At 37.8% G+C, this 26,804-nt stretch overlaps 1 protein-coding gene across 1 annotated transcript; it reads left to right on the forward strand.

Annotated features, from left to right (window-relative positions):
• The first annotated feature begins 1,573 nt into the window (after nucleotides 1-1,573).
• Nucleotides 1,574-20,685, forward strand: LOC110706253 (mitochondrial uncoupling protein 1-like). Its single transcript, XM_021884149.1, has 9 exons — nucleotides 1,574-1,945; nucleotides 2,577-2,792; nucleotides 2,880-2,958; nucleotides 3,114-3,247; nucleotides 3,334-3,432; nucleotides 3,546-3,650; nucleotides 17,342-17,419; nucleotides 19,413-19,499; nucleotides 20,182-20,685. Exons 1-9 carry the CDS (start codon nucleotides 1,862-1,864, stop codon nucleotides 20,215-20,217), a joined length of 918 nt encoding a protein of 305 aa, XP_021739841.1. The 5' UTR covers nucleotides 1,574-1,861; the 3' UTR covers nucleotides 20,218-20,685.
• The last annotated feature ends 6,119 nt before the right edge of the window (nucleotides 20,686-26,804 follow it).

The raw sequence follows: 26,804 nt of genomic DNA on the forward strand, positions 1-26,804 counted from the left end.
GTTGACTATTTTTAGGTGGAGTCAATAAATGAGCATTTGGGAGTTCCGGGATATTTTTCATCCAGTTTAGGAATGTTGGTTTTGTTTCTATTTTTGAGTACTCTTAACAATGGTTACTATTTTATACTAAGTATTAATAAAAGAAAGAGTCTGAGTTTCCGCTGCAAAGTTATGGTTTTGGTTTGTAGTTTTTAGTAGCCTTGCGTAATCGCGCGGCGATAATACGCCTAAGTCTATCTCTACGGTATAATTATACGTATTATACTGGTTTTTTCGTAGAGGAAGATTTGGGGGTGTTACAGAGACTCTTGCTCCGTTCGTGAGTTCGTGCTAAGTGGAAAACACGCCTCAAGGGTATGAACGTCTTTTCCCCTCTCTCTTTCGCTCCCCTTTATGTGTTTATTGTTTAATTAATTATATGCATGTTTTGGTTTAGTTGCTCTAATTTGTGCATGGGTCCTTGGGCGGGTTTTGGTTCCACGCGGTGTTCGCACACCGTAAAACCCAACATGTACAATGAGCCACGTTTCTTCTGACTACTCAAGCCACATATGTAGATGGAGTTAAATTGTTATGTAACGCCATCTCTTTGCCGGTCGTCGTCAATTCACTTACAGCTTAGGATTTCCAAACCTTCACCTCCATTCAACTTTATCCCTCCCCACCATTGTCAAACTAGATCCCAAAATTGCCTTCTATTTGTATCGGTAAGTTTTCTTTGCATTGTTTGCTTGGTTTATGTTATATTTTGTATAAATCTTTATTCAATTGAACTCATGTTTGAGGTTGCTGTGTATGTTCCTAATTTTTTTTTTCTCCAACCATTGTTAACCATAAAAGCCTTACTCCACCACTTCGATTTTCGATAAATCTACCTTCAAACTTGCTACACAAGTAATGATGAACAAAGACTTACCTTTCACGGGTCTCCACACTTCCAACTACCTTCAATAAATTGTTGTGATTACTATTACTCAAAAAAAAAAAAAAATTGCGGTTATTACTATCCAGCTTCGCCTACAAGAAACACACACACTTACTAACGGAGTAAACGGATTTAAATTGCGGCGTTAATAAAACGCTTGTCTACCTGTGACTTTTCCCAACTGACTCATCTTACTCTTTTTAAATTTGCTGAGTTGGTGTAAAAGATTGACATAGTAAAACAATCAAAGAGATTAACTGGGCAGTGCCCGTTTATTCAATTGTGTTTATATTCTTGGTTTTATTTTTTTATTTTTATTTTTTTTTGAATAGATTTTCTTGGTTTGTTTATTTAGCAAGGATTGAAGATTTAGAGTTTCATTATCACCGTGACTTCGTGAGTATCTAGAGGATTTCAAGGATATTTTTGCTCAAATGACTATACATTTGTGGATTTCAAGCCAAATCTGTGCTAACTCACAATTGTATGACTTGAGATGAAGTTTTTTTATGGCGGTTATTGATCAAATCTTCGTTTTTATACTTGTGTTGAAATATTAGATTTATTTGGAATTATTTATATGTTCCATTAGACTCTTTCATTAATAAATTCCTTTTTTTTTTTCTTCCTATATAAAAAACAATTAATCATGAGTGAATGTATCACGAATTGAGTTAAAAACCAACCCTTCAAAAATCAAAATAGTGGAGAAAAGAAAGAGAAGTTTTTGCGAGTAGGAATGAATTTCAAAATTCCCTGCTAACGTGGAGTCGCGCTACTGCTGATGCAGAATAGCATCACTGCCTTGTTGTAACGCTCATCTCCCAACTCTAAATGGCCTCATTTTCATTGAATTCACTTTCCAACTCCAATCAACCCTAGTCTTCTTCCTCAATTCCTCTCCATTAAAATCTCTTTGCCGCCGCTTGTTCGACAATGGTGGCTCCAACTGGCGATCAACCCAACATCTCCTTCCCTGGCACGCTAGCTAGCAGTGCATTCGCTGCTTGCTTTGCTGAGGTGATCAATCAGTACTCACTCTTGAAATTTATGCTTGAATTCAATTCATGCATTTGATGTTTAAATTTTATCTAAATTTTGAGTGTTGGCGTTTTTTTTTTGTCGAATCAAATTTGGTCTGAATTTTATCCCGTAATTCTTTTGATTTGATGGGAATTGGTGTAAAATTAGAGAAAAATGAAGTATGATAATCAAGGGATTTCAATTGTTGTGATTTTGGATCTATTCAGATTACTACTGTTTGTTGATAGTGACATTTGGTTTGTTTTTTTAACCTTATTTGCTGATAATATTTGTTTATGTTGACCTTTTCAATTCTGGTGAAAGGAACATATATCATGTAGAATGGATAAATATGTAGTATTCTAAATATGAATATATAGAAGGATCGAGGCTGTTGGAAATAAAATGGTTGATATGTTGACGATAGTAGTTACATATCTATGTTAATGATGAAGAATCTTATGCTAATTAGTAAAAATTTCAGATTGAGGTTAATGAAATGTGACATGATGACGGGTGTAAACGATGAGGCGATTAATGAATGGCATTCAAACAATTGTTTTTTTTTGCACATATGTTGGAACCATTACTTCTTAGATGGCGAACCTTATTTATGTGGGTGATGTAGGTATGTACCATCCCTTTGGACACTGCCAAAGTTAGGCTGCAGCTTCAGAAGAAAGCAATTGGAGATGCAGTAGCTTTACCAAAATATAAAGGTATGCTCGGTACAGTGGCAACTATTGGCAGGGAAGAAGGGCTAGCTGCGCTATGGAAAGGAATCGTGCCAGGATTGCATCGTCAATGCCTGTTTGGTGGTCTAAGGATTGGGTTGTATGATCCGGTAAGTTTTAGTGATTTTTCCTGATTAACCTTATAAGTCATGTCATATCCATCAAATGAGTGTAGTTTTATGTTGCAATTTGTACAGGTTAAGACATTATATGTGGGTAAAGACCATGTTGGCGATGTTCCCTTGTCAAAAAAGATACTTGCTGGACTTACCACCGGTAGGGTACATAACACAAACTATTAGTTTTTTGCTGGGATAAAATACTCAAGCTGTCAGTTTATTGGAGGGCTTGATGACACCAAAGATAATTGTCATGCTATATTAGTGTTTATTCAGCAGATTGAGGGGCTAACATGTCGGTATTCTTTGCAGGCGCTTTGGGAATCATGATTGCTAATCCAACTGACCTTGTAAAAGTTCGCCTTCAAGCTGAGGGGAAATTGGAATCCGGTGTGCCAAGGCGCTATTCTGGAGCATTAAATGCCTACTCTACTATTGTGAAGCAGGTTATTGCCTATTTGGAGCTACATTAGAACAGTTGGTTTTCATACAAACCCCTCTCTCCTTGTTGGTTAATCCTTTGGACTTTCAGGAAGGACTCAGGGCCTTATGGACTGGCCTTGGGCCAAATATAGCACGAAATGCCATCATAAATGCCGCTGAACTGGCTAGTTATGATCAAGTGAAGCAGGTAAATTAGGTTTTTCGTTCACTGTTTGGTTCTTGATTATTTTTTCTTGTCTTTATAATTATAATTGGTTTACTGTCTCATACTTTATACTTCGTATTTTATTTATACTGCAGACCATTTTGAGGATACCTGGATTCACCGACAATGTTGTCACCCATTTGCTATCTGGTCTTGGAGCTGGATTCGTTGCTGTCTGCATTGGCTCACCTGTTGATGTGGTTTGTCTTTCACTGTACTGAGCAATCCATCAGTATTATGTGCGGTTTAATCTCTAGACATTGACTATTAGTGAACTGAAACTGTCAATAGGTGAATCTATCATCTAAATTCACCAATGACTGGGAATGGACTACTATATATTAAAATGCTGACCTAATATAGGGACAATTTGGAATGCAATTTTGGTCTTCTGATTATAGAAATGTATATGGTTGCCGGTGGTTATTGGTTAAATATTTATAGTCAATTGTCTTGAAGGAATCTTGTATATGCTTAGAACAATTAAACTGGTTTTAGAAATAGTACATTGCCAACTTGGGCCGTGAATGGAAAACATCGGACATAAGGGCTTAGAAGTTAGAATGTAGCATTTCACTACTAAAAGAGTAATTCCATTTAGGATGAGATGAGTTAGATGGGAACTAGCTGATTGATATAAGAAATTAAAGTCTCCTGTTCTGGTTTGGAAGAGGAAAATTTAGGATTTTTGTGCAAGCTCTATTGTTTCTAAAAGGGCTACATTATATTTTAACAATTATTCACTAGTTTTCTCACAAAAGCAAATAGATAATGTAAGATACCAGCTGGCGAAGATTATTGTGAATTTTTTTTTAATCCAAATATGGAACTGGATAAGACCATAAAAGTTAAAACATTAATGATTCCACAAATTTCGAATGTTATCCTGTAAATATAAATTGAGCAAGAACTAGGAACTTTATCAGGTTTGCTCAAATGCTCATGTGGGATGAAGCAGATCCCAAAAAAATAAAATAAAAAGAAAAATAAATAAATTTCTGAGAAGCAGCAGAAATATAGAAAGGCCTTCCTCCCTTTTGTAGAATGTGCTTCTCACATCGGGATACAAAAATCTAGAAGAATTATGGTAGATTTCCATTCAGGGACTAGCATTGATTCAGAATTTCTAATTCATGCGGTAAAGATTCAATGTCAAACAATTGTATGTATCTCATGGATTTTGACAGGAAGAAACATACGAAGTATCAAGTTCGAATGATGTAAAAAGTGCGGAAAGTAAAGTATCTTCTCGGATTCCAAGATTAGGAGTATTCTCTCAGTGGAGAATTAAATATCTGCAATTAATGATTGCTCTATTCAATGAATGTTTTTTGAATATCTTCCCCTGGTGGGAATATTTCCCTATTTATAGAGTCTTGGAATTTGTGTTGCTTTTCTAGATTACGGAAACCTAGGAATTGTGGGCTATCTTTCCCAATCATTGGGGATGCCACGTGTTAGCAGAGGAGAGGTTCATTTTGAACCTCTCTAAGGGTGACACGTGTCACCATCTTATTGGGCCACGTTGCCTTGGGTATTTTTTGGCCACCTGACCGTCTGCCATTCAAATCGGATGCTCAATGGACGATTGTCCGCTTGGGTTAGGGCAATCACCTTGGTGATTGATTGACCCGAAACACTAGTCATACCCTTTTTAAAACCAAGCGCACATTTGTCCAGGGGCAACTACTTCCGGTGCATCCGGTAAACCACATGTATTAGGCTACTTAGCAAAATATGTGCATATTGAAAAAATTGCAGATTGAAAAATTAATGCAAAGATTGACGAAACCGACTCAGTCGGCTAATTCATTAAAAGCCCCAGGTATCAAAAACCGGGAGCTGAAGATTGTCACACCAGTTCCACATCCGGAAAAATAACAGATTGTTGATTGAAGTTACATAGAAATACTCGGCACGCAGGCCGGAAACAAAGAAGTTTATTTTTGTTGTTGCTGAGGAGGAGGCACCGCTGGTCCTGACCGGATGGGAGCGCGCTTTCAGGTTGCCTTGGTTGAACTTGATCAGTGTCAACCGACACTTGCTCTTCTTGCTCCTTATGCTCCTCATCAGACGCTTCAATGCCGACCCATTCTTCAAAGGGAGCCGGCGTTTCAAGACCAAGGGACTGGGCATCATATACCTCAGAGGCATACTTGTACCTCAAGTTAAAAAACTCCTAGCCATAGTCCGGGTGGATGAGATTCCATGCCATTTTCATGCGAGCTTCACAATCTCGCTCATTCTCATCCACGAGCCTTCTTGTTGTTCAGCAGCCAGCTTCGCCTTGTGGCCAATTTGCCCCGCCAGCTCGTCCTTCAGCCGGGAGACGTCTGCCCTAAGCTGGGTATTCTCCTTATCAGCATCTAAGGTTTTTTATTTGAAGCTCAGGGTCAGCGTCTTAGTATTGGCCGTCTCCACAGCAGTTGCGAGCTCCTTGATCAGCCCCTCCTGTTTCATCTCTCGGGCTTTAGTCCTTATTTTATTCATTGTACATTTGTATTGAGCAACATCAAGGGTATCAGTCGCCCGTTTATTGGCGTCTCTTACCTCCTCTTGCTTCTTTTTAAAAGGGACTTTGAGTCCTTCCACTCTCGGCGTTACCTGTAAAACTCAGCCGGCAAAATGTTAATTTACCACTGTTAACTCATTCGGCAAAAAGTTAATCTACCTCAGGTATCTCAGCCGGTAAAGAGCTAATTTAGCTCAGTTAACACAACTGCAAATTACCTCAGCAAGCAAGGCATTGATGCGGTCCATGTTGACCTGATGCACCCCGGGACCGACTCCTCTTCAGATTGGGTGAGGCACCTCAGCATGCGTCTGGAGGTCAGGCTGGAGGTTAGGCCATCTTGGAGAGGCATCTGCACCAATAAAGTGAGTGATGTGGTGAGATAGCAGCATAGGCGGCACCTATACTTTGCCGGCTGCTAGAGGAATCCCCCGATTGGGTAACTTGGGATTTGATTCGCATAGGCCCAAGCGGCTATGGGGGATCAAAGATGTAAGCCATACCTTGAGGTTCAGACTAGGGGTCACCCCACCCCCGCCGCTACAGAACCGGATGCAGCATTGAGTGGCATGCCACTCTTCGGCGTCTCAGGGATGCCCGACTCTTTGTCAGCTTGCTCGGTACTCAGACCAAGATCCTTCAGGCTAGCCTGCAGAAGTTGGCCCGTCTTGTATAGGCGACCTTGATGATGCCGACTGGGCAGGCGGGGCTTTCCTGGCCTTAGACGGAGCTTTGGAAGGTTCCTCAGCCTTCCGTTTGAGCAGCATCTTGGAGATGGAGCGTGGAGCGTTCTTACTCCCACCCTGAAAAGTCAAACACAAGGGTCACAGCCGGTTAAAAGCTGCCTGATGACAAAATTTTTACTAGATAAGGGATGCAACCGATGCTTACCCCATCATCCTTGGCCATCAGTTGGGCCCTTTTCTTTTCCAATTGATCCTTCCGAATCTGACGTAGCCAGCGTCTTTTTAGGCGGAAACATTTCTAGACCTTTTTTTGCAAAAGGAAACCGGTTGGTTAAATAAAAAAATAACACAGAATCATAGAGACAACACAAAAGTGCCGGTTAAGTGGTCTACGTACGTCTATCATAAAAGGTACTAAGGCCCCAGGCGGAGAGGAAAGCCTCATCCTTGAGCCAGTCCGGTACCCAGTTCTTGGGTACAATTATTTCGGTTCCATCATCCAGAGGCATGGTGGTCCTCTTGAAAAACTCCGGCTCCATTATTTGTGCCCAAGCCTCCTCCGGGACACGCGAAAGGACACACTTTTTCCCCGGGAGAGTCGGCTCCTTGTTGTAGTGATGGAGCATACGGTTTAGACGTCTGGATGGAGAGGAAACCAAGTAGAACTTGCTTTTCCAGTTGCTCCACTTATACGGTTTATCAAGTGTCATCATATACTCCAGATGCGTGGTTAAAGTGTACCACGCCTTCCAGCCGTCGTGTGGGACACGACTTAGGTAATGCATATGTGCAAACGCCTCATAGCTAGGCGTTATGTTTTGAAGTTCACAGGCAGCGACATAGCTAATAATGTTCACCCAAGAATTGGGCGTGAGTTGCCATATGCCAAGATCATAACCCCTTAAGATGGCTTTGATCGCGTCATGAAGGGAAAACCGGAGGCCGACTTTGAATGCTGCCTCATAGCTGCCGAAATAATTGTCGATATGTTCAATGTCGTCATCCCAGACGACTGTTGCCTCAGCAGGTGGCACAATGATTTCCCACCTATCCCACATTGGACATTTTTCTACAAAGGTGGGAAAGGTGGTTGTTAGGGTGACATTATTCCCGGCAGACATGTGCGCTTTAGTTGGGTTGGATGTAGGCGGCCACTTGTACGCCTCATCCTCCTCACTGAGTCAGATCGTTGGACGGTCTCAACGCTGTCTCTTTGTTCAGAATCCTCCAAAATGCTGTGACTTGGAGTGCTAGGTGCACCCGGAGGATCATCATACTCTCTGTCGGCACCTCGGCTGAGTCGTCTGATCTATAATCTGGGTCAAGTGTCGTCCGCTTCGTCCGTGTGTGTTATGGGTGAATCCATTATTCAATGCAATATATACAGACGGTAAAAGCTTGAAAGAGTTGCGAAGGGGAGAGACGGTACCTCGAAAATGTTTCTAAAAGTGAAGAAAAGCGTTGACCGGCTGTGATTAGGAGACAGAAATCAGTCAGCTGCTTGAGAGAGGTACAAACGGTTAGCCGAATGTACCCACTTGGAAAGCAAGAGAATTTGCTGGAAATATACCCAGACGGTTCTCGAAAGCCCTGTTTGCTGAGTGCACGGGCGGATGACCGGCTGTAGCTACTTTGAAAGCAAGAGAATTGGTTGGAAGGTGCCCAGACGGTAGTTCGGCTGTATCTAGTTGAAAAAGGGGGCAGTTCTGGAATATACCCCGGCGGTTTTGAGGTTTCTTGTTTGTAAGCTACACAGACGGTATACCGGCTGTATCAGGCGGAAAAAGTAGAAAATTTTGTGAAAACAAAGGCAGACGGGATCAGAGCTTCTCTCTAAAAACTTCTCTCTCAATTTTTTCAGATTTCTAAAATGAGAAACGAGAGGAGGGGAGTCTTACTTATAGAAGGGATGGAAATAGGGGAACCCCTATAACTTCCCCGGAAGGCGAACCGTAAAAAAAAAAAAAAATACCGTTCACCCGTCTGCATGTGACACCTGTCACAGGCGCCATGTGGCACGCCACGTCACACATGTGAGGGGCAAATGTTTTGGGTAAAATACCCAAGGCCACGTGGCCCAATAAGATGGTGACACGTGTCACCCTTAGAGAGGTTCAAAATGAACCTCTCCTCTGACACGTGGCATCCCCAATGATTGGGAAAGAGACGTCCTTCAAGACCCAATTCCCGAGATAGCCCACAATTCCTAGGTTTCCGTAACCTAGAAAAGCGGCACAAATTCCAAGACCTTATAAATAGGGAGATATTCCCACTAGGGGAGGATATTCAAAAAACATTAACCGAACAGAGCAATCATTAATTGCAGATAATTCTCCCCTGATCTTGGAATCCGAGAAGATACTTTACTTTCCGCACTTTTTACATCATCCGAACACGTTTTAACTTGATCGTCGGAGGCAGAATTCCACCCAACCGGAGTCTCCGTTGTTTTGCAGTTACAGGCGCTTGGAATCCAGGCTTGGAATTGTAAAACCCCGTAAAAGGTCCCATATCTGTCATCTCAAATTCAAGTGCCATTCTTTTCTTAAAATCTGTAAACATTTCAATACCGCTCCTATGAATTGAAGATCATCCACATTAATGCAAACATAGAAAACATCATTGTTTCTCTTCTTCACATAAAGTGTATACTCATGAATGCACCTTGAAAATTCATTTTCTAGTAAGTATTTATAGAGCCGACTATTCCATGCTCTAGGTACTTGCTTCAACCCATATAAAGCCCTATTTAATCTAAGAACTTTACTTTCTTGTCCATTGATAACATATCCTTCTGGTTGCTGTAGACCTCATCCTTTAGAAATCTGTTTAGAAAAGCAGATTTTACATCCATTTGATGAATCTTCCATTGAAATTAGCAACCTTATTGTCTCTAGTGAAGCAACTGGGGCAAATACCTCCACATAATTAATTCCTTGTTTTTGTTTGTAACCTTTAGCAACAAGCCTTGCTTTGTACCTTTCTACAACACCTTTGGCATTCCTCTTGATTTTGAAAACCCATTTGACTTATATTGCCTTCTTTCCTTTTGGAAGTGTTGTTGTGTTGTTTTTATCGATATCATGATTCTCTTCATTCATCGCTTTAATCTATTCTCTTTGATCCTTTGCTTCATTAAAACTCATTGGTTCAGTATCAGTGAATAAGAAAAATAGCAAAGCATTAGCTTCTATCCTTTATGTAACTTCGTAAAAATCAGAAAGACTTCTATATTTCTTTGGTGCTTCACTTAAACCAGACAAATCTCCACTCGAATGTAATGACAGTGATGACATATGAGGAGACGGTGGTGGAGTAGTAGGAGCACCCTCCGGAACATGATGTATTGACTTTTCTTCATCAAAATAAGGAAGAAAGTTGTAAGATTCTTCCTCTTCTATACTCCAATCCCATATTGCTTCTTCAAAAAATTCTACATCTTTACTAATCACTGTTTTGTTGTCACTTGGATTAAAAAATTTGAAAACCTTAGATTTTTTTTGTCATATCCGATGAAAAGTAGTTTTTTACTTCAATAATCAAGTTGCTTGGGAACTTGTGCATAAGCAACTGAACCAATTACTCGAAGATGTTACACACTTGGCTTCCATCCACTCCCTAGAGGCGTCACATTCTTCAAGCTCTTTGTTAGTGAACGATTTGACAAGTAAAATGCATATGCAATTGCTTCTACACAAATTTCTTTTGACATCTTATTTTGCAATATGGATCTTGCCATGTTAAGAATGGTTCTATTCTTCATTTTAGCTACCCCATTTTGTTGTGGTATTCTAGGAACAGTAAGCGGTCGGCGAATTCCTTAGTCTTCACAATATTTGTTGAATTCGTTAGATGTGAATTCACCAAACCAAGCATTAACACTTTAATTTCATAACCATTTTCGTTCTCTACTAATGCATTGAACTTCTTAAAAAGTTTCAAAAGCTTTAGATTTATTTTTCACGTGGCTTTTTAGCTCTTGAATTAGTTTGTTTCGAAAAGGGCTTCCTCGAATGTTTGCTCTTCACAAAGTTGATTCGGATGACCAACATGGGGCAATCCTCATACCATTTTCTTGTGTCCTAGCTCCTTTAGTCCTTCAAAATTGAGGTGACCAAATTTCATATGCCATTTCCAAGATAGGATCTTTTATACAAGTCTTTAAACACATCGGTCCAATTGTTTGTAAGTTTATCAAGACCCTTTTGTTCTTTGTCATAAAGACTATGGCTATAAGCTTAGAGTATTATATCACGTAGCCTCAACTTTTGTCCCTCCATTATTATTTTACATCCATTGACCTAGAAGTGTCAGGAATATAATAGACTAGGAATTAATTTATGACTCAAATCCTTTAATTCAATCATGATTGTCCCTTGTGACTAGCTCCATATAAAGATACTTAGTACAATTTTCATTTCTCTTGTCATCAATTTTGAGTGCTAATAGCATGGTTGAATCTTCTGCTTCTTCTTTATCTTCAATAAGATTTGTTTCTTCTTGCACCTTTTTTTGAGTAACATTTCCATGAAAAATGGCCATATTTATCACAATTGTAACATTGAATTAGCTTTGTGATCGTTTCTTTGAAACTGGTTCGTTCCTCTTCCTCTTCCTCTTCTTCGGTCTCGACCTTTGGTAGAAGTTTCACCTCTATAAAAATTATTGGTGTTTTGGTCTTCTCTCCCTCTTCCTTGGTCACGTTGATTGCCATGAACATGTCCTCGTGGATTGCCTTTACCACGCGATTGAAATATTTGTTTATCACTTGTATCTCCTTTATTATTACTCCCTTCGTTTCATAATAATCGCAACATTAGCATATGCACAAAGTTTTACGAAAATTATCGGGTGTGGACCAAAAGAAGATTTTTATAATATAAAGTATAGTTAATAGGAAAAAGAAAATAAAAAAGCAGTGTATGTGGGGTTGGTAGGAGAGAGAAATAATTAAATATATATGTAAAAGTGGGATTAGTGGGAGAGAAAAATTATAAAATAATAGTGGGTCTTTTCCAAATATGGAAATGTTGCAATAATTATGAAACATACATAAAAGGAAAGTGTTGCGATTTTTACGAAACGGAGGGAGTAAAAGAGATTTTAGCTTGCAACACTTGTTGCTCATCTTCCTATTTACCCTTTTTAACTATTCTTTGTTCATAGGCTCTAAGAGGCCCATTTAATTCGTCAATCATCATGGAATCCAAGTCCTTATTAGCCTCTATGATAACAATTACTAAATGGTTGAAATTAGAATTAAGAGAAAGTAATATGTTTTCAACTACACGAGAGTTTGTCGTTGACTTACCAAGCGTCTTCATTTGATTCACAATGTATAAAAGTCTTCCAAAATAATCTGAGATGGATTCTTTATCAAACATCTCAAGGTGTTCAAACTCTCCTCTTTAAGTTTGAAGGCGAACCTTTTTTACTCTACTTACTCCTAATGAATTTTGAAAAGTATCCCATGCTTGTTTGGAGTTAGTTGCATTAGCAACTTTCTCAAACATATTATCATCCAACCCTCAATGGATGACCGTAAGTGTATTTTGATCCTTGTTCCTCTTGGTTTCCAAAATATCTTTATGAGCTTCATTTGAGTCATCTTCTGGTTGTAAACAATCTCCCAAACTCCTTGTTCGCCAAGAATAGTTTTCATTTGTAGAGACCACTTATCATAATTTTCTTTTGTGAGTTTAAAGTATTGAAAAGCTACGACATTATTTTTTGTTGCCATGCCTTATATATAACATGGCTCTTGTACCACTTTGTAGGAAGCGTGGTGGACACACAATATATTTCACAAAACAATATAGAGAGGAAAACAAATGCACTAAATAATATCTCTTATAATCTCTTATATGTGTGTTGAACAAAATGAATTAGCATTTATACAATGCTACTACCTAACCTTTTAATGGACATTAATTATTTCTCCTTAACTTTCTCTCCTCTTATAATTATAGCATTCCTAATTTTATTCTTCATGAATTAGATATAATAAGCTTTTTATCAAGTTTTTCAGTTTTTAGCACAATTTCTTCAATGGTAAAGCAACCCGTGAATTAATGTTTTGCGATAATTAGGGTTTTTAAATTGGGGGGTCAAATTAAAGTGATTCCATTCAATAATTAAGGGGCTTTTGTTCGAATTATTACTTTAAATACCGGGTAAGCTTTAATTTGGAAAAGTGGATTTTTTTTTACCAAAATTAATCCAGATCCCCCTTTTCTCACGCTTTTAAACATACAGCGGTGGAGGCGCTGTGCCTTGCGCCTTAGTAGAGGCGGTTAGAGGCACACTTTTTAAAACTAAGCTTACAACATGAACTTTCTTTCTCCCTCTAGTTATCATCTCTTTGTCCTCCTTTTCCTTTATCCTTACCTTTATTTTTTTCCCTTGCTTGCTTAACTTTTCTCACCTTCATCTCTTTCTCTCTCCTTAAATATATACTTCATATTTTTTGCTTTTTTATTTTTGTCTATAGCTCTCCAATATCATTCTCTCTTCTTATATAACTAAGATTCTTTCAAAAGGAATTAAAGTTAGAATTTTAATTAAAGTTAGAATAATGACCACCAAAACACACAAGCACACCACCCCCTAAGCTACATGACCCACTCCATCGGTAACCCCATGTCACGGGATAATTTATGGACTAGTGTTTTTTTTTTTTTTCCTCTAAGTTAGGAACTTAGGATGTTCCCGTGATGGCGCCTAGACCAAGTCTAGACTAGCCTAACACTCAAGCAATAAGAACACACGCACACAAGCAAGAGACAAAGTACCAACTAGTAAGAACACTTTATTATTTTCGTGGCTTACAAATACAAGGAGTTTCTCCCTCTAGAATCTCTCTAGAGCTCCCAAAATTCACTGCTAAGCAAATGAATGCCTTGGCCTATTTATAGGCACTGACTACATCCTAGTTGGTAGGATAACTACCCACTATGCCCACTACACCGATGATCTAATAATTGTCCACTACTTACTTTGGTTACTTGGATCACCTGGACTTGTCCATGTACTAAGGGAGTTATCCACGTATAGCATGATCCCATAACTGTTTGGTAACCGTCAAGCCCCACTATGCCGTGCTCCTATATTTTAGGAGGCATGCTTCAGTGTGCTTATATGGCACTCAACCGCGTCATCAGTGTAACCACCCACTTCACCTTAGTGTTCCTATTTTCTAGGGTCACTAAGTGAGTGGTGTAACTACCATATGACATGGCATCATTCTCTCAGAATAACTACCCACGATCTAGGCCACACCCCCACTACCTTGGTGTTCGTATTTTATAGGAACCGCCTTAGTAATGGCTTAAGAGCGTTCCTATTTGACCTCGGTCAAAGTCCCGGTCAAGATAATCGTTAGTCAACCCACTAACATCATGATCCTATATTTTAGGAACCATACTTAGCCACATGTCACCTAAGCATAACCGTCCCGATATTTTAGGGAGAGTGGTGCAACGTGGGTGGTTACTTCAACCGCCCACTAGCCCCACTACTTAGCCAATCCCTAGAATCAAGGCAACCACATGCTAGCCACAATGACTAAGCTTTACCGTCATAGAGTCCTTACTATAAATAGTCCACCAAGGGAAGCTTTGGTTAGATCAATCTTCAAGCCAAGGCTTTTCCTTAGCATCGAGCACATGGCCACGCAAGTTCATGGTTCCAACGTAGGCACCATAGTCATCGTTGACCCAGGCCGCACTTAATCCTCCATGCCGGAGCCACCATGGTCTCCACTATAGCAGTGGACCATAGAGACACCCTAACATGATCCCAAGAGTAACCTATTGTCAAACCACGCACCATCGAGCTAGCATGCACTGTACTAAGCCATAGGCCCCTACTGGTCGCCCTTCATCCACCCTAGTTGAGACTACCGAGTCGGTTTGTCCTATTGAGTGTCCACCATAGCCATCCAAGTGTGCTATAGTCTCCATAGGCCATCCTATATCCAAGAACATGCCCAAGGCTTCTAGCCATAGGGCCACCCTAGGTCAGCCACTGACCCCTTGAGTGAGCACTCGCCCCCTATAGAGCTTTATTTTGTTCAGTAAATACCAACTGACAGTAACACAATATTGGGCTCTCAAGCCTAACCATTGAACCCAACCTTAGCCCTATGGCCATGTATGATCTATTAGGGTCCTAATAAGTCCCCTCAATCAATAACAAAGGTTGTTATGGAGTTTTGCTCATCCAAACACTCCAAGGTTCTTTTGGTGTGCTCGCGTGCGCTAGCCATAGGCCCAAGGCCTAGCTGATCAAGCCCTTGCTAGCACCATGGTCTAAGAACTTGGGGACTATCCCTAATAACCTCACAAGCCTAAGACATGGTTGTGAGCTACCTTAGCCTCACTTGGCTCGTTCTTCTTAAACTGAGCGTAGCATGCACTTGCTCACGTAGGCAAGTGAGATCCCAAAGGCCTTGCGCGCCCATGCGGGGCGGTCGATGGCCTTGCCTAGGTCGACCCTAAGTGACTTGTGACACCCCACTACTTACCATACCAACGACCAACCCCTAACTACCTCCACCACCTGATCCCACCACCAGCCACCCTCTAACAACCCCGAAATCTCCCTCTACCCACAAACATCCTCCATCCACCTCGAAACCACCCCAAAACTACCTCTTTACATCCTCCAACCATCCCGAAACCAACCACCACGGGAAATCCACCAAAAACCCTCCCAAAAACTGCTGACCCTAAAAATTTGAAAAAAAAGGAAAAAAATGGAAAAATTACATTTAATATCAACAGATGTTGTTTTAGATTGTCAAATTAGACTATGAAAAAGTTAGATCCAAAGTTTTAATTTTTGAATTTAATTTATAAAACATTCATATATACTAATTATTCTGAGGTGAAACCATAATAACAGAGAGAAGAGGATGGTGGCGGTGTTACTTTAAAGGTTAACTTTCCGACTCAATTTTTAAACCCAATTTTCTACCCACTAAACTCTTAAAACAAAACCCTTTTAATGTCACAAGCCCTCATACCCATGACCTTTAAAGGTAAGGAGTGAGGGTTTAAGTCTTGCCTTAATAATCTATAATATTATTAAAACTCATAGGGACAATATGCTAATTGGGTGCAACATGTGCGCCATGTGTCATTCTATGTGTCATCGCTCTTCTCTCACCTCGTTGAATTGTACTCAGTAGTAATGTTTAGTATCTTTGAAAAACTCTTCATTGGCATAACTTTAATTCTCTATAATAATGTTTAATTTACTAAAAAAAACTCTTCATATGCTTAACCTCCCTATTTAAATTTGATATAACTTATATATTAATGAAAGATGATGTAGATTATCATATTTTCATTCACTTATTAATATTGTTCAACATTAGCCCTTCTTAATTAATTATGATCAAACTTATAAATTTATTATGAGTCGGGGCATCGGCCAAGCCAATAACTAGTTCTAAACCCAAAAAGTACATCCAATTTTCCAATACCCATAATCTCAACCTTCCAAGTGTAGCTCTAAACAAACATCCCTTGATTAGCACATTAGCCCAACCAATTACACCATCATTGATACCTCTCCACAGTAGCTCCCATGAATTGTGAGTCTTTTTTAATGGCCAAGTCACTTGTGGCATTCAATGAATTCATGGAATAATCCTTGAAAAGTAGCAGCAATATTAGGTGGCATATTGCGCATGGTTTGAGTGGGATGAGGAGTGGGATGCCTTCAATTGTTGTTGGCAGAAGGAAGATGTAGCCTGTTACTATCAACCTTAGGACAAGGTGGATGTCTGGCGGCATGTAATGTGTTGGATCAGGTTTATTGTGGGGAGGGCTTATAGGTAGTGCAATATGACTAGTATCTTTAGGAGGAAGATAAGTGATTTAAAGGAAGAATGTCCAAAAATAGAGCACAGTAAGGGTGATTCGTAGTATGATGCATATTGATGAGATTTATTTATTTATTTATGTATTTATTTATTCATTTTTTTTAAGTGTCCTGCCACTTAACCTGGGTTTTTATGCTCTATTTTGTGGTTTAATTGCATGGATACAATCTATTATCAATTCTTCTCCAAATTTCTTCTTCCTAATTTTATTTTTATTTATTTTATTTTTTATTTTCTGTTTATTTGTTTCATAACAAGTACATAGTGTAACATACTAACATTTTTTGTTTAAGTGTTTTTTTTCCTCTTGTGCCGATAGTACATGTGTTTCAAAAAAGTCAACTACTCTTATAATAAGTCACTTTCAACAAAAATGTTGCAGATGATACTAATGAACTGTTGTTATAAGAAAGGTGCATTTTCTGTTAATATAAGAGCAGCTTCAGATAAAAATGTGCACATTAAATCTCTTTGTATTGAATTTACACATATAATGAGTATAGAGTTCAAATCAACCCCAGTCTAGTTGGAATTGTATATATTGATTCTGTATTTGCAACTACCAAGACAAGCACCTTTTGATGAACCATTTCTCGTAAGAAAAGGTTAAGATTTTTTATATCATCCTCATTCTCATAACAAGGAAAGGTACATTCATGTTGTTGTTAAAGAAGATATAAGTGTTTTATAGATGCTCTCTAAAGGAGCTTGCTAACTAAGAGGAATTTGATCAATATATATTCTACTCCTGTTTGGAAAGATGTCTTTATATTGATATATAAATGCTTGATATTTCTGTTTTAGGTTAAATCCAGAATGATGGGAGATTCTTCTGCGTACAAGAGTACACTTGATTGCTTCATCAAGACCTTAAAGAATGATGTAAGTTGTTATTCATCTCTCTCTCTCTAATTGATGACGATACTGTTGAAGATAGAATAGAATATGAACTAGCATGGCAAACCTTGTGTATTCAAGAAACATGAAAAAATTGTGTCAAGTAATTCTTATACTTGGTCTTGAGGGAATAATAGAAAAGGAATATGAACTTAAATTGAGGTTTGATGCACAAAGCCACCTAATTTAAGAACTAACATTAACAGTATAACAACAATAATTCAAGATCACAGATGTGATTGCTGTGGATTAAAAATATCAATTAAACAAAAATTATTTCCACTGTCAACAGAATGTTGCAAGAGAACTAACCTTGGCTGAATATTCATTGTCCTTTGAACCAATTATAAATTACAACACAGTGAGCTCCCCTACATATTGGGAGGCAGCCGAGTCACCACATTGCATGAATGGCTTATGATTACAATGTACGGCAGATAAATTAGAAAATAAATTACCTTAAAGTCGTGTTGGTGCATTGGGCATCATGCAAAAGCATCACTCACAGTAACTTGAAATCAACCAAGAAGACTAGTGTCTTGAAATTTTAGAAATATGACTACGCCAGACAATATTTTTCTTTAATCTAGTAGCTGTCTAGGTTTTGTGGGTCATTGCCTATTTCAAATGACCATGTCTTTTGGCCGAATTTCAAATGACCATGTCTCGTGTATTGCTCAAATTGTGCATCTGATCGCCTTGTTAGGCCTGTTGAAACCCCAACCAGACTTGAAAACTTTACTGACTGGACTGGACTGGATTGTTTTCTCCAAATAGTCGAAGCTTTGTCAAGGTCTTCAGTCCTTAATTTCAAGTTTTGGGTTCTGATCTGGTCTAAATCTTTTTTTTTTCCTTCTTTTGATCGTACAATATTAAACATTGGCAACATTGATCCTCACATTGCAGTGACAGTATAAAGGCTTTTGAATTTACAATGCCTGTTAGACCGTGATAATTGCAAACCACCTTCATTGCCCTCGAAAATGGTTCTGTAACTGTTATCGTGATTGTGATTATATCTGAGACTGCATATAGGGGAGAAAATGTACTTCTGATAACTTTTAACCCTTTTTACTGTCTGCCCTCACCTTTGTTTATAAAGATGTGCAATTTTTTTTTGTTATAACTTAATTACAAGTCACTAAACGTGAAAAATATGAGCCTCCATAATTCCGTCAATAAAATAAAAAATCTTTAATGCTAATTGTATTCAAGCAGCAATTAAGTCTATAAACTTGCCAATAAATGACAACCTTCATGGATGAAACAGAAAAAATTATAACTTTTGCTGATCACGAACTGGTTTAATCTTTTCTGGTCCAGTCTAGTAGTATTGTTGGGTCCAGTATCTAATCCACTTTTCTTTTCTTTTCTTTTTTAAATTTTTTTTTTTTTGAAAATTCTGGTCTCTGAGTTATTGTTGGAAAGCTGTGACACCTTTTTCTTGTCATGGACTATCCCTCAATAGACGAGTAATGACTGCTGTTACAAGTTGCCCTTTTGCAAATAACCTACCTTCATAACCCTTTCGCCATACGTCATCTTTATGCCCATTCTCTGTCAACTCAACCCTCCCAAGAGCCATGGATTAACCAGTCTAACTACAAGTATAATTTATATAAAATGTCTCCATTGGCTTCATTCATCAACGTGGAAAGTATGAGAATAGATTAAGTTTGTTCAAAACTTGATTTAGGCAAGATGCCCAACGTCACATGGTAACATGCTACCTTCTGTTTAGTTGATTAGATTGCTGAGCAGTTTTGCCTTTGTATCGCTATTCTTTTTGCAAAATGTGAGATGTTTAAAAGTTAACACAGTAAATTTTGAATGGTAACATGCTACCTTCTGTTTAGTTGATTAGATTGCTGAGCAATTTTGCCTTTGTATCGTTATTCTTTTTGCAAAATGTGAGATGTTTAAAAGTTAACACAGTAAATTTTGTTTAATCCATGAGCAATCCTTCTTTATTATGCAGGGTCCTCTTGCATTTTACAAGGGCTTTATTCCAAATTTTGGACGCCTTGGATCTTGGAATGTCATTATGTTTTTGACTCTGGAACAGGTATGTCCACTTGAATTTGAACTATCCTATATCTTAAGTATTAGTAGACCAAATCTTCAATTTGACTTTGGGGATTGAACATTTGAACTGAAAGGTAGTCTAATTGTACATTGGTCTCTTTGTTAACCTTTTGCTCTCTGTACAGATCTCTACTTCTTTATGATCAATGTTTATCTCCTGCATGCTTGGCGCTTATCATATGATTAGTAAAAAGACTAACCTTAGTTGAATTAGGTTTGTTGGGAATCATGTCAGAGCTATAAAAAAACTAAGAACTGAATTGACCTCTCTGCAATAACATTTATGCTATTTAATTGGTGCTTTTGCCTCAAAGATAGAAGGGTGTCCTAAGGCTTAACATATGGGGATGAAACTTTATTGTTTTGAAATATGTTTGATTTTGGTATTGACCACAGCATTTCAACCTGTAAGAACTTTGTTCCTATATATTTTCTTTCTTTTGACTAAACTGCAAAATGCATTCTGTACTATATTTGACTACTCATTGTTGGCATTACTATAAAAAAAAAAAAAAAAAAAAAAAAAAAAGAGATTTGAACTTCAAAGGGGAGGGGGTGGGGAGAGGGTGGTAAAAGTTTATTGTCAGATTTACGCCTAGTAATATACTTGGAAATAATTTTCTTGCATATTAGGTGCTGAATATGTCTTCCCTCTTTGGCAGGCAAAGAAGGTTGTGAGGAATTTGGAATCATCTTGATGAAGTTATGACTACATTCTTTTTGAAATCTGTGGAAACTGATCATTGAAAATAAAGCCTTGTTGTAGCTGTTTGTAAATGCTGCTATATTCATCATGTATGGCATACAAACAGAGGCGAACTGGTGCCGAATCATAAGTAGGAGAAGAGCATACTTGAACACAGTTACAGGTCCCAATTTGATGGGGATGTTGTCATCTGCCATCCTCTTCCCTGATTAAAACATTTATTTTACACTTTCCTAGGCCTAAAAGCCCTGTATTTTGTCTCATATCACAATGACATGTATTCATCAATCAATTTCATTATTTTTCCAGCAATTTACTTCTGCTTTATAGTTATATATGATTGACAAAGGTCAATTTTCTTGGAAATTGACTACTGGGCAGTCTTGGCTTATCCAGTTGCCCATGATATAAGCGCTTGAGTTGATCTGTGTTCAGATTTAAACAATTCTGAATTTTCTAAGTGAAGCTCTAGCATTCAAGTTAAATTTGGTACCAAGTGCGCTTGTAATTACTTTTTACCATTCCAATTGTAAAGTTAGCTTAGTTCCTCGATTAAATTTGGGCCAACTCTTTAATAATCTTAATCACATAAAAATAGTGTCAGTTTAGAATGTTCGAAACAAATCTAATGCATTTTTGAAAGGCAAATATAAATTTTCTTAAGGATATATTTAAAACTTAAACCATTAATTTCTCTAGTTACGATTAAGTAAATTATTATTAAAAGTTGATATTATGGAAATTATAAATTGAGATGAATATAATAAGATATTGCTTGATTATATTTTATCTTAGATATCAAATCCTAAAGATGGTCAAAAAGAAATTTGTGTAGTGACAAAGCTTAAAGTGTTTAAATTAAAATGAAATGTATTAAATATTACGTTTACACCAAAACTTACAATTAAAAAAAGAAAAAAGAAAAATAAATGACAATTTTGCACAAGGGCAAATGTTTGGCACCTTGTGTCACAACCAAGTGTTTGATATTTGAATCTTCTCATGCTAGGAGTTTCCATCAATTCTCTACAAAATCAAGTGGGGCTAGTAATTCTAAACCAAGTAGAAGAACAAGTTTGTTATTTAATTATCGCTTATTGTCTGTCCAAATCGTAAAAACTTTCAAACCTGATTATTTTGGTTCATAATCCCGGTCCAATTATTGTTTAGTATGATGGGGCTTGAAGAGAGCTTTCCAACGATATATTATAAGCCCAAATCTAACTTAAAACGAATAAGTTATGGCCAAAATACTAAACCAATCCCAAACCAGACCTAGGTCCACCTTACCTAAGACCCAATGATCATGTGAGGGTCCAAATACCTTATTTCCAATCCTAAACCAATTATGATTCATTTAGAATAGAAGGTTCTAATTTATCCTCTTCCTCTATGCCCATAGCCCTTTAAAGCCTAGGACTTACACTTTTTTTTAAGGTGTGTTAGGATTTGAATTCATGACTGTTTGGGGGATCTTGAATTAGAATTGACTCTATCATTACGCTTTTTTGTAAGAAACTAACAAGGAGTCGCCAATGAGTTTTAGGAAAACTCATAAACCTCATCCATGCCTTTATCCCAAGTAGGGTTCAAGGGATATTTAGCATAAATCATAAGTTTACCCATGCCCAAATTAGTCTACTTGTACCATAAATGAGTTTGGGAGTGCGGGTACTAAAATAATGTTCCTTTCAGGGAGGAATCACTATTCTAGCCCGAGTGCGGCCTCTACTAGCTCTTCCTTTTCCGTAATTTCATCACCAAACAATATATGCAACGTGATACCTAAAACTAAGTTAGTTGATTTTATTTACACACGTTAATATCATAAGGATTACATTGCAATGAATGTTGTTATTCTTATTTAATTCAAATCCGTGAAAAGAACAAAATAAACAAGATTCACCTTGGCTTAAGTGATAAAACAACAATTAATTATTCTAATTCTAGTCTTGATTAACGCAAGAATACTGTGTGAAGTTAATTAAATAAAGTTTATATTAAGGGATCAAACAACACTAATTAATTAATTAAAAGTTGTTTAAGCAAGAAAAGAAAGGTGATTTATCTAAGTGCTCGGGAATTTACCACTTTTCTTTGCTAGATCTTCGTTTTGAACACTTATGGACTCCTTCTTGTTATGGAACCTCCACTGTAAGAACAAAACAATTAAAGGGTGAGTGTTTAGGACAAGAGGGATGATTATTTCATAAGTTCACAAAGTTACTGCTGACTTCTTAGGCTAATTTATGTGTGTTCAAAGCTCGTATTGAACCTCTATTTACAGGAAATGGGTGAGTTTAGTGTTTCGAACATTCTGTCGCAGTAGGTGGCGCGCGCAACTCAACAGGTTGTGCGCGGCTGCTGCGCGCAAGTAATTCAGTCGTGCTGCGGGGGGCAGCGCAACCTCTAATCTTACGCGTAGCGTTATGGTAAGATTCAATTTAGTATATTTATGAAATTCTGAATCTTCCGCAACCGCATCATTGAGGATTGCCTTGGGTGTCACGCGCAACCTTGTGAGTTGCGTGCCCCAGGCCAGCTCGACTCCTTGAGTTGCGCGCGGTTTTTCCTGCGGTAGCCCTAGATTTTAACCTAGGCGCTTCTAAATCCGTCAATATTAGGTTTAATCTCGGGATTAGGCCTAATTGCTAATCGAGCTTAGTATTGATAAGCTTCGGTTCTTTTTGTTTTGGGTCAAGCTAGTTGATTTATGTGCATGTTTAGGCCTTAATCAGTAGTACATAAGCATTCCTTACTCCAATCTAGCACAAAGATGGAATTGTTTATCATCATACCACTTCTGGTCGGGACAGGATACCAAAAGTAGATGTCTACAGTTATCCCCAACTTTGATCGACTCTAGAATAGACGATGATCAATGTAGCCAAGGTAATAAATCCGAGACTCATTTTACGAAGTTCCTTAAGGATGAGGAATCTTTCAGTAATGTTGAGAGTGTAGAAACTATTCTCGATTCGCTAAGTGTTCAAGACAAGTAGGTGCTAAGACCAGAAAAGGTATTTTCTGGTTTTAGTGCGCTAAAGAATCTAGATTAACCCTTTGCTAGGGTAGAACACTTTACAAGTAAAGGTTGTCTTGGATGATGTCATGTTATGAGAAGGTACCAGGTTTACTTAAAAAGAGTAAAGAGGATGATACCCTCTCAATATGTCATCGGCTGTCTAAAGTCCCTCGATCAGTCATTGAAACTTTAGTCCATGATTTTAATCAAGTAAAGATGATAAAATGGGGGGTGTTTCGGCATTTGTATCCTAGCACTTGAATAAAAGATTGACATACGCTGCCAAAACAGATACTCGATGACCACAAGATAGAAATACATGTCTCAGGGCTGGAGGCACATATCCATGATAGGCGGTCGCGTACCTAACAAAAATAACCTAACTATTCCTCCTAACTATGTAGTCGGGCAAGTAAGGATCGAATCCCAAGAGACTAAGGCTCACCTAAATTTATCTAGACTCAAGTAATTACCAAGCAAGAATCAATCAATGGTAGAATAACTAAGAGCTAAAGTATGGAAAACTAGAATAAATCAAACGAATATAATGAATCAATGAGCTAAAACATCCAAGATCAAGTATCACCACAATTATGATCGATGCAATTATATATCTACCCCTAACATACAATTCCAATTAACACAGGGAAAAGCAAACCCTAACAAATACCAAGGACCTCTCTCGAGTATCAATGGCTTCCCTAACCCACAATCAAGCCTATTCTCATGGTATCATGCAAATTAGAGACACTAAACACTTTACTTCAATTCCCAATTATCTGTTCAACTATTCTCATGTTGAATTTCAAACCCTAAATTAATTTACTCAATTCCGTTAAAATCCAACTCTCATTGTGATTAAAACAATGGAATAATAACAATACTAATTATCTCTAATATAGCATTGGCATAATCACAATCAATTTAGCATAAACAATTGCAATAGTTATTAGAGAATTTAAAGAATTAATTCATGCATCAATCATAATTGGGCTACCCTAGATCTTGGAATAAAACTACTCACACATAATTAAATCTAAACTAAACGAAATAATTAAGCAAGACATAATAAAAACAATAATGAAATAAAAAGAATAATAGTATAAAAAATAATAAAGCAAAACAATAATAAAACTAAAAATAAAACTACCTAACAATCAAATTAAACTACCTAACTACTACGTAAAAGCTACGGAAAAGCAAAAGTAATCCCCCCTCCTACGTACTACTACTCCCTTATATATAAAAAGTCCAAGGATAATTTTTGAGAAATCCTATTAAAAACATCTACTGCCACTAAAACTCCTCCTAAAATACGTCTCCAACTAATTAAATATAAGCCCACCGACTTTGCTTTGATCCGCTCGATTGAAGCCCAGTAGGTGAAGCTCAGCGATTGAAGCCTAGAGATTGAAGCCCAAATCAGCAACAACATCAACATGGCAGCAGCTTGAAACTGGGCCGCCTATTCAGGCCCGTCAGCTTCATGCCCAACAATCTCTTGTAAGCTTGGGTTTGTATCTTAGGTTTTTATTGGCCTGTTAATTCATAATTATATTTTGTTACTTTGGACCTATCTCTTCTCTAATCGAGCCCTTAATCACCGAATCAAATTTAATTAAATCGACCTTGGGCTTAAATATACGATTATAAAATACGATCCGACTCAAATGTCTTCGTAGTAGCTTAATAAACTCAAATATTATCATAATTCTGCAAATTCCTGCAAAATAATACCAACTCTACAAAAACACTAAAAACGTATATTAGTAATAAAAATAGCTCCGTAGAGCTCAAATAAGCACATATATGACCGTGGGACGACGAATAAAAATATATATAAAATAGACTTATCAATCCAAATCCAGTGAGAGAGAAGAAAATCGGCGATTGTCTCAGCAGTTTTGTCCACAAGATGAAAACACACATCTCAAGACTGGGGGCATGTGTCTAATTCGATGCAGCTTCAGCAAGGGCCGCTCTTTATACAGGGGTGGACGGACACCCTAACTGTCCGATAAAGCTTGATTGCTTTCTAGCTAACCGTATTTGCCTCCAACGGGGGGGCGTCTGACCCCGATGGTTCGGCGCGCTCGTCGACTCGTTTAAGCTAACACCTTAACAGAAACAGAAGTTCTACAGTTTTTGACGGGAGGCAGATCACGTTGCTACTGCAATTTTACGCAAATACATAGGCCATACAATTTTACGCTGTATGATAACGCAATATTTTTGTTATGGGCAGCAAAAATACGAAAAATGTGACATTTCTAAAAGGGTAGTACATGAAAATGCCAAACTGTCTATAGGAGCTTTTATGTAAAGCTCCACTACGGGATATTTTAAGACGCTTCACGAAAAACATCCAAAACGTATGCTTGTGGAAGGCACAAAGCACGGTGTGCATGCAAGATGATGCCAAAAACTATCAAAGAAGAAAATAAAATACAAAATGCAAAGCAATTAAAAAGATTTTGATGATTCGCGCGTTATTACGTTTAACAACGCACAAAACCGTTAAAAAAATTAAAAACGAATCAAAATTCGGATACCGGTCTTTTAAATGACCAGTATTATGTGCAACTCAGTAGGTCGCGCTAGCCAGGCGCGTGCGAGAAACCGGGTTGCGCTGGGTGGTCACGCGCAACTTAATGAGTTGCTCGCGACATTTGATTCAATAAAAGAAAATCTCTGAGCGCGATTTTTTATTTCGCTCTTTCTTCTTCTTCCTTCGCCATTTTCGCTCATTTCTCTCTCTACAAAGCTTGATTTTTGTTGTTTTTCGAAGCTAAAGGAAGTAGATCCCGCTCCCAATTCACATTTGCCAAAACGCAATGTAAATATTTTGTTGTTTTTACTCATTTTTTGGTCGAAATTGGGAAAAATCGAACCGAAAAACCCTAAATTTTGAATTTGGGTGTTTTCGATTTGGTCCATTATTCTTGAAATTGTTTGCTCCATGTTGTTATTCTATGTTTATGGAGTGTTTTGCAACAAATTTCATGAAAAATGGCTAAGTATTGAACCTTTTATGAGCATGTTCTTGTTCAAGTTCGTTTTTTGCATTTTTCTTCAATTTTGAGTTCGAATCTTACTGTTTTGCTTGCTCAATTGGTTATATTCGTTGTTTATGAGATGAATTATAGTCTTATGCCTACGATTATGCTCATGAACCATATTTTGAAAATTTTGGTTTCGAGAAATGGCGCGAAATGTATGTTTTTTTTTTTCTTCTGATTTTTGCCATTTTCAAGCTTTAAAATGATTGTTTGGTAGAAGATAACTATATTTGGATGATTTTTTATTCATTTACGAACTGTTAATTTCCAAGATATATAGAAATAATCTTTAGAATAGTTCGTTGAACTGGTATAGGTTGGCTTTGTGGGTGTTTGAGCCCCCATTTATTGAGTTCAATTGCAGGTGTCGTGGCTCCCAAGTATTGGGTGGCTTTTGACTTAGTACTTAATCAAAATTGGAAGCTAAGTCCAAAATATAATACTTGTGATTGGATTTATCTAAAAACCATTCGGCCAAGCCGACTGAGTACGGTC

The sequence above is a fragment of the Chenopodium quinoa genome, unplaced genomic scaffold (assembly GCF_001683475.1).
Source record: "Chenopodium quinoa cultivar QQ74 unplaced genomic scaffold, ASM168347v1, whole genome shotgun sequence".
NCBI classification, from domain to species: Eukaryota; Viridiplantae; Streptophyta; class Magnoliopsida; order Caryophyllales; family Amaranthaceae; genus Chenopodium; species Chenopodium quinoa.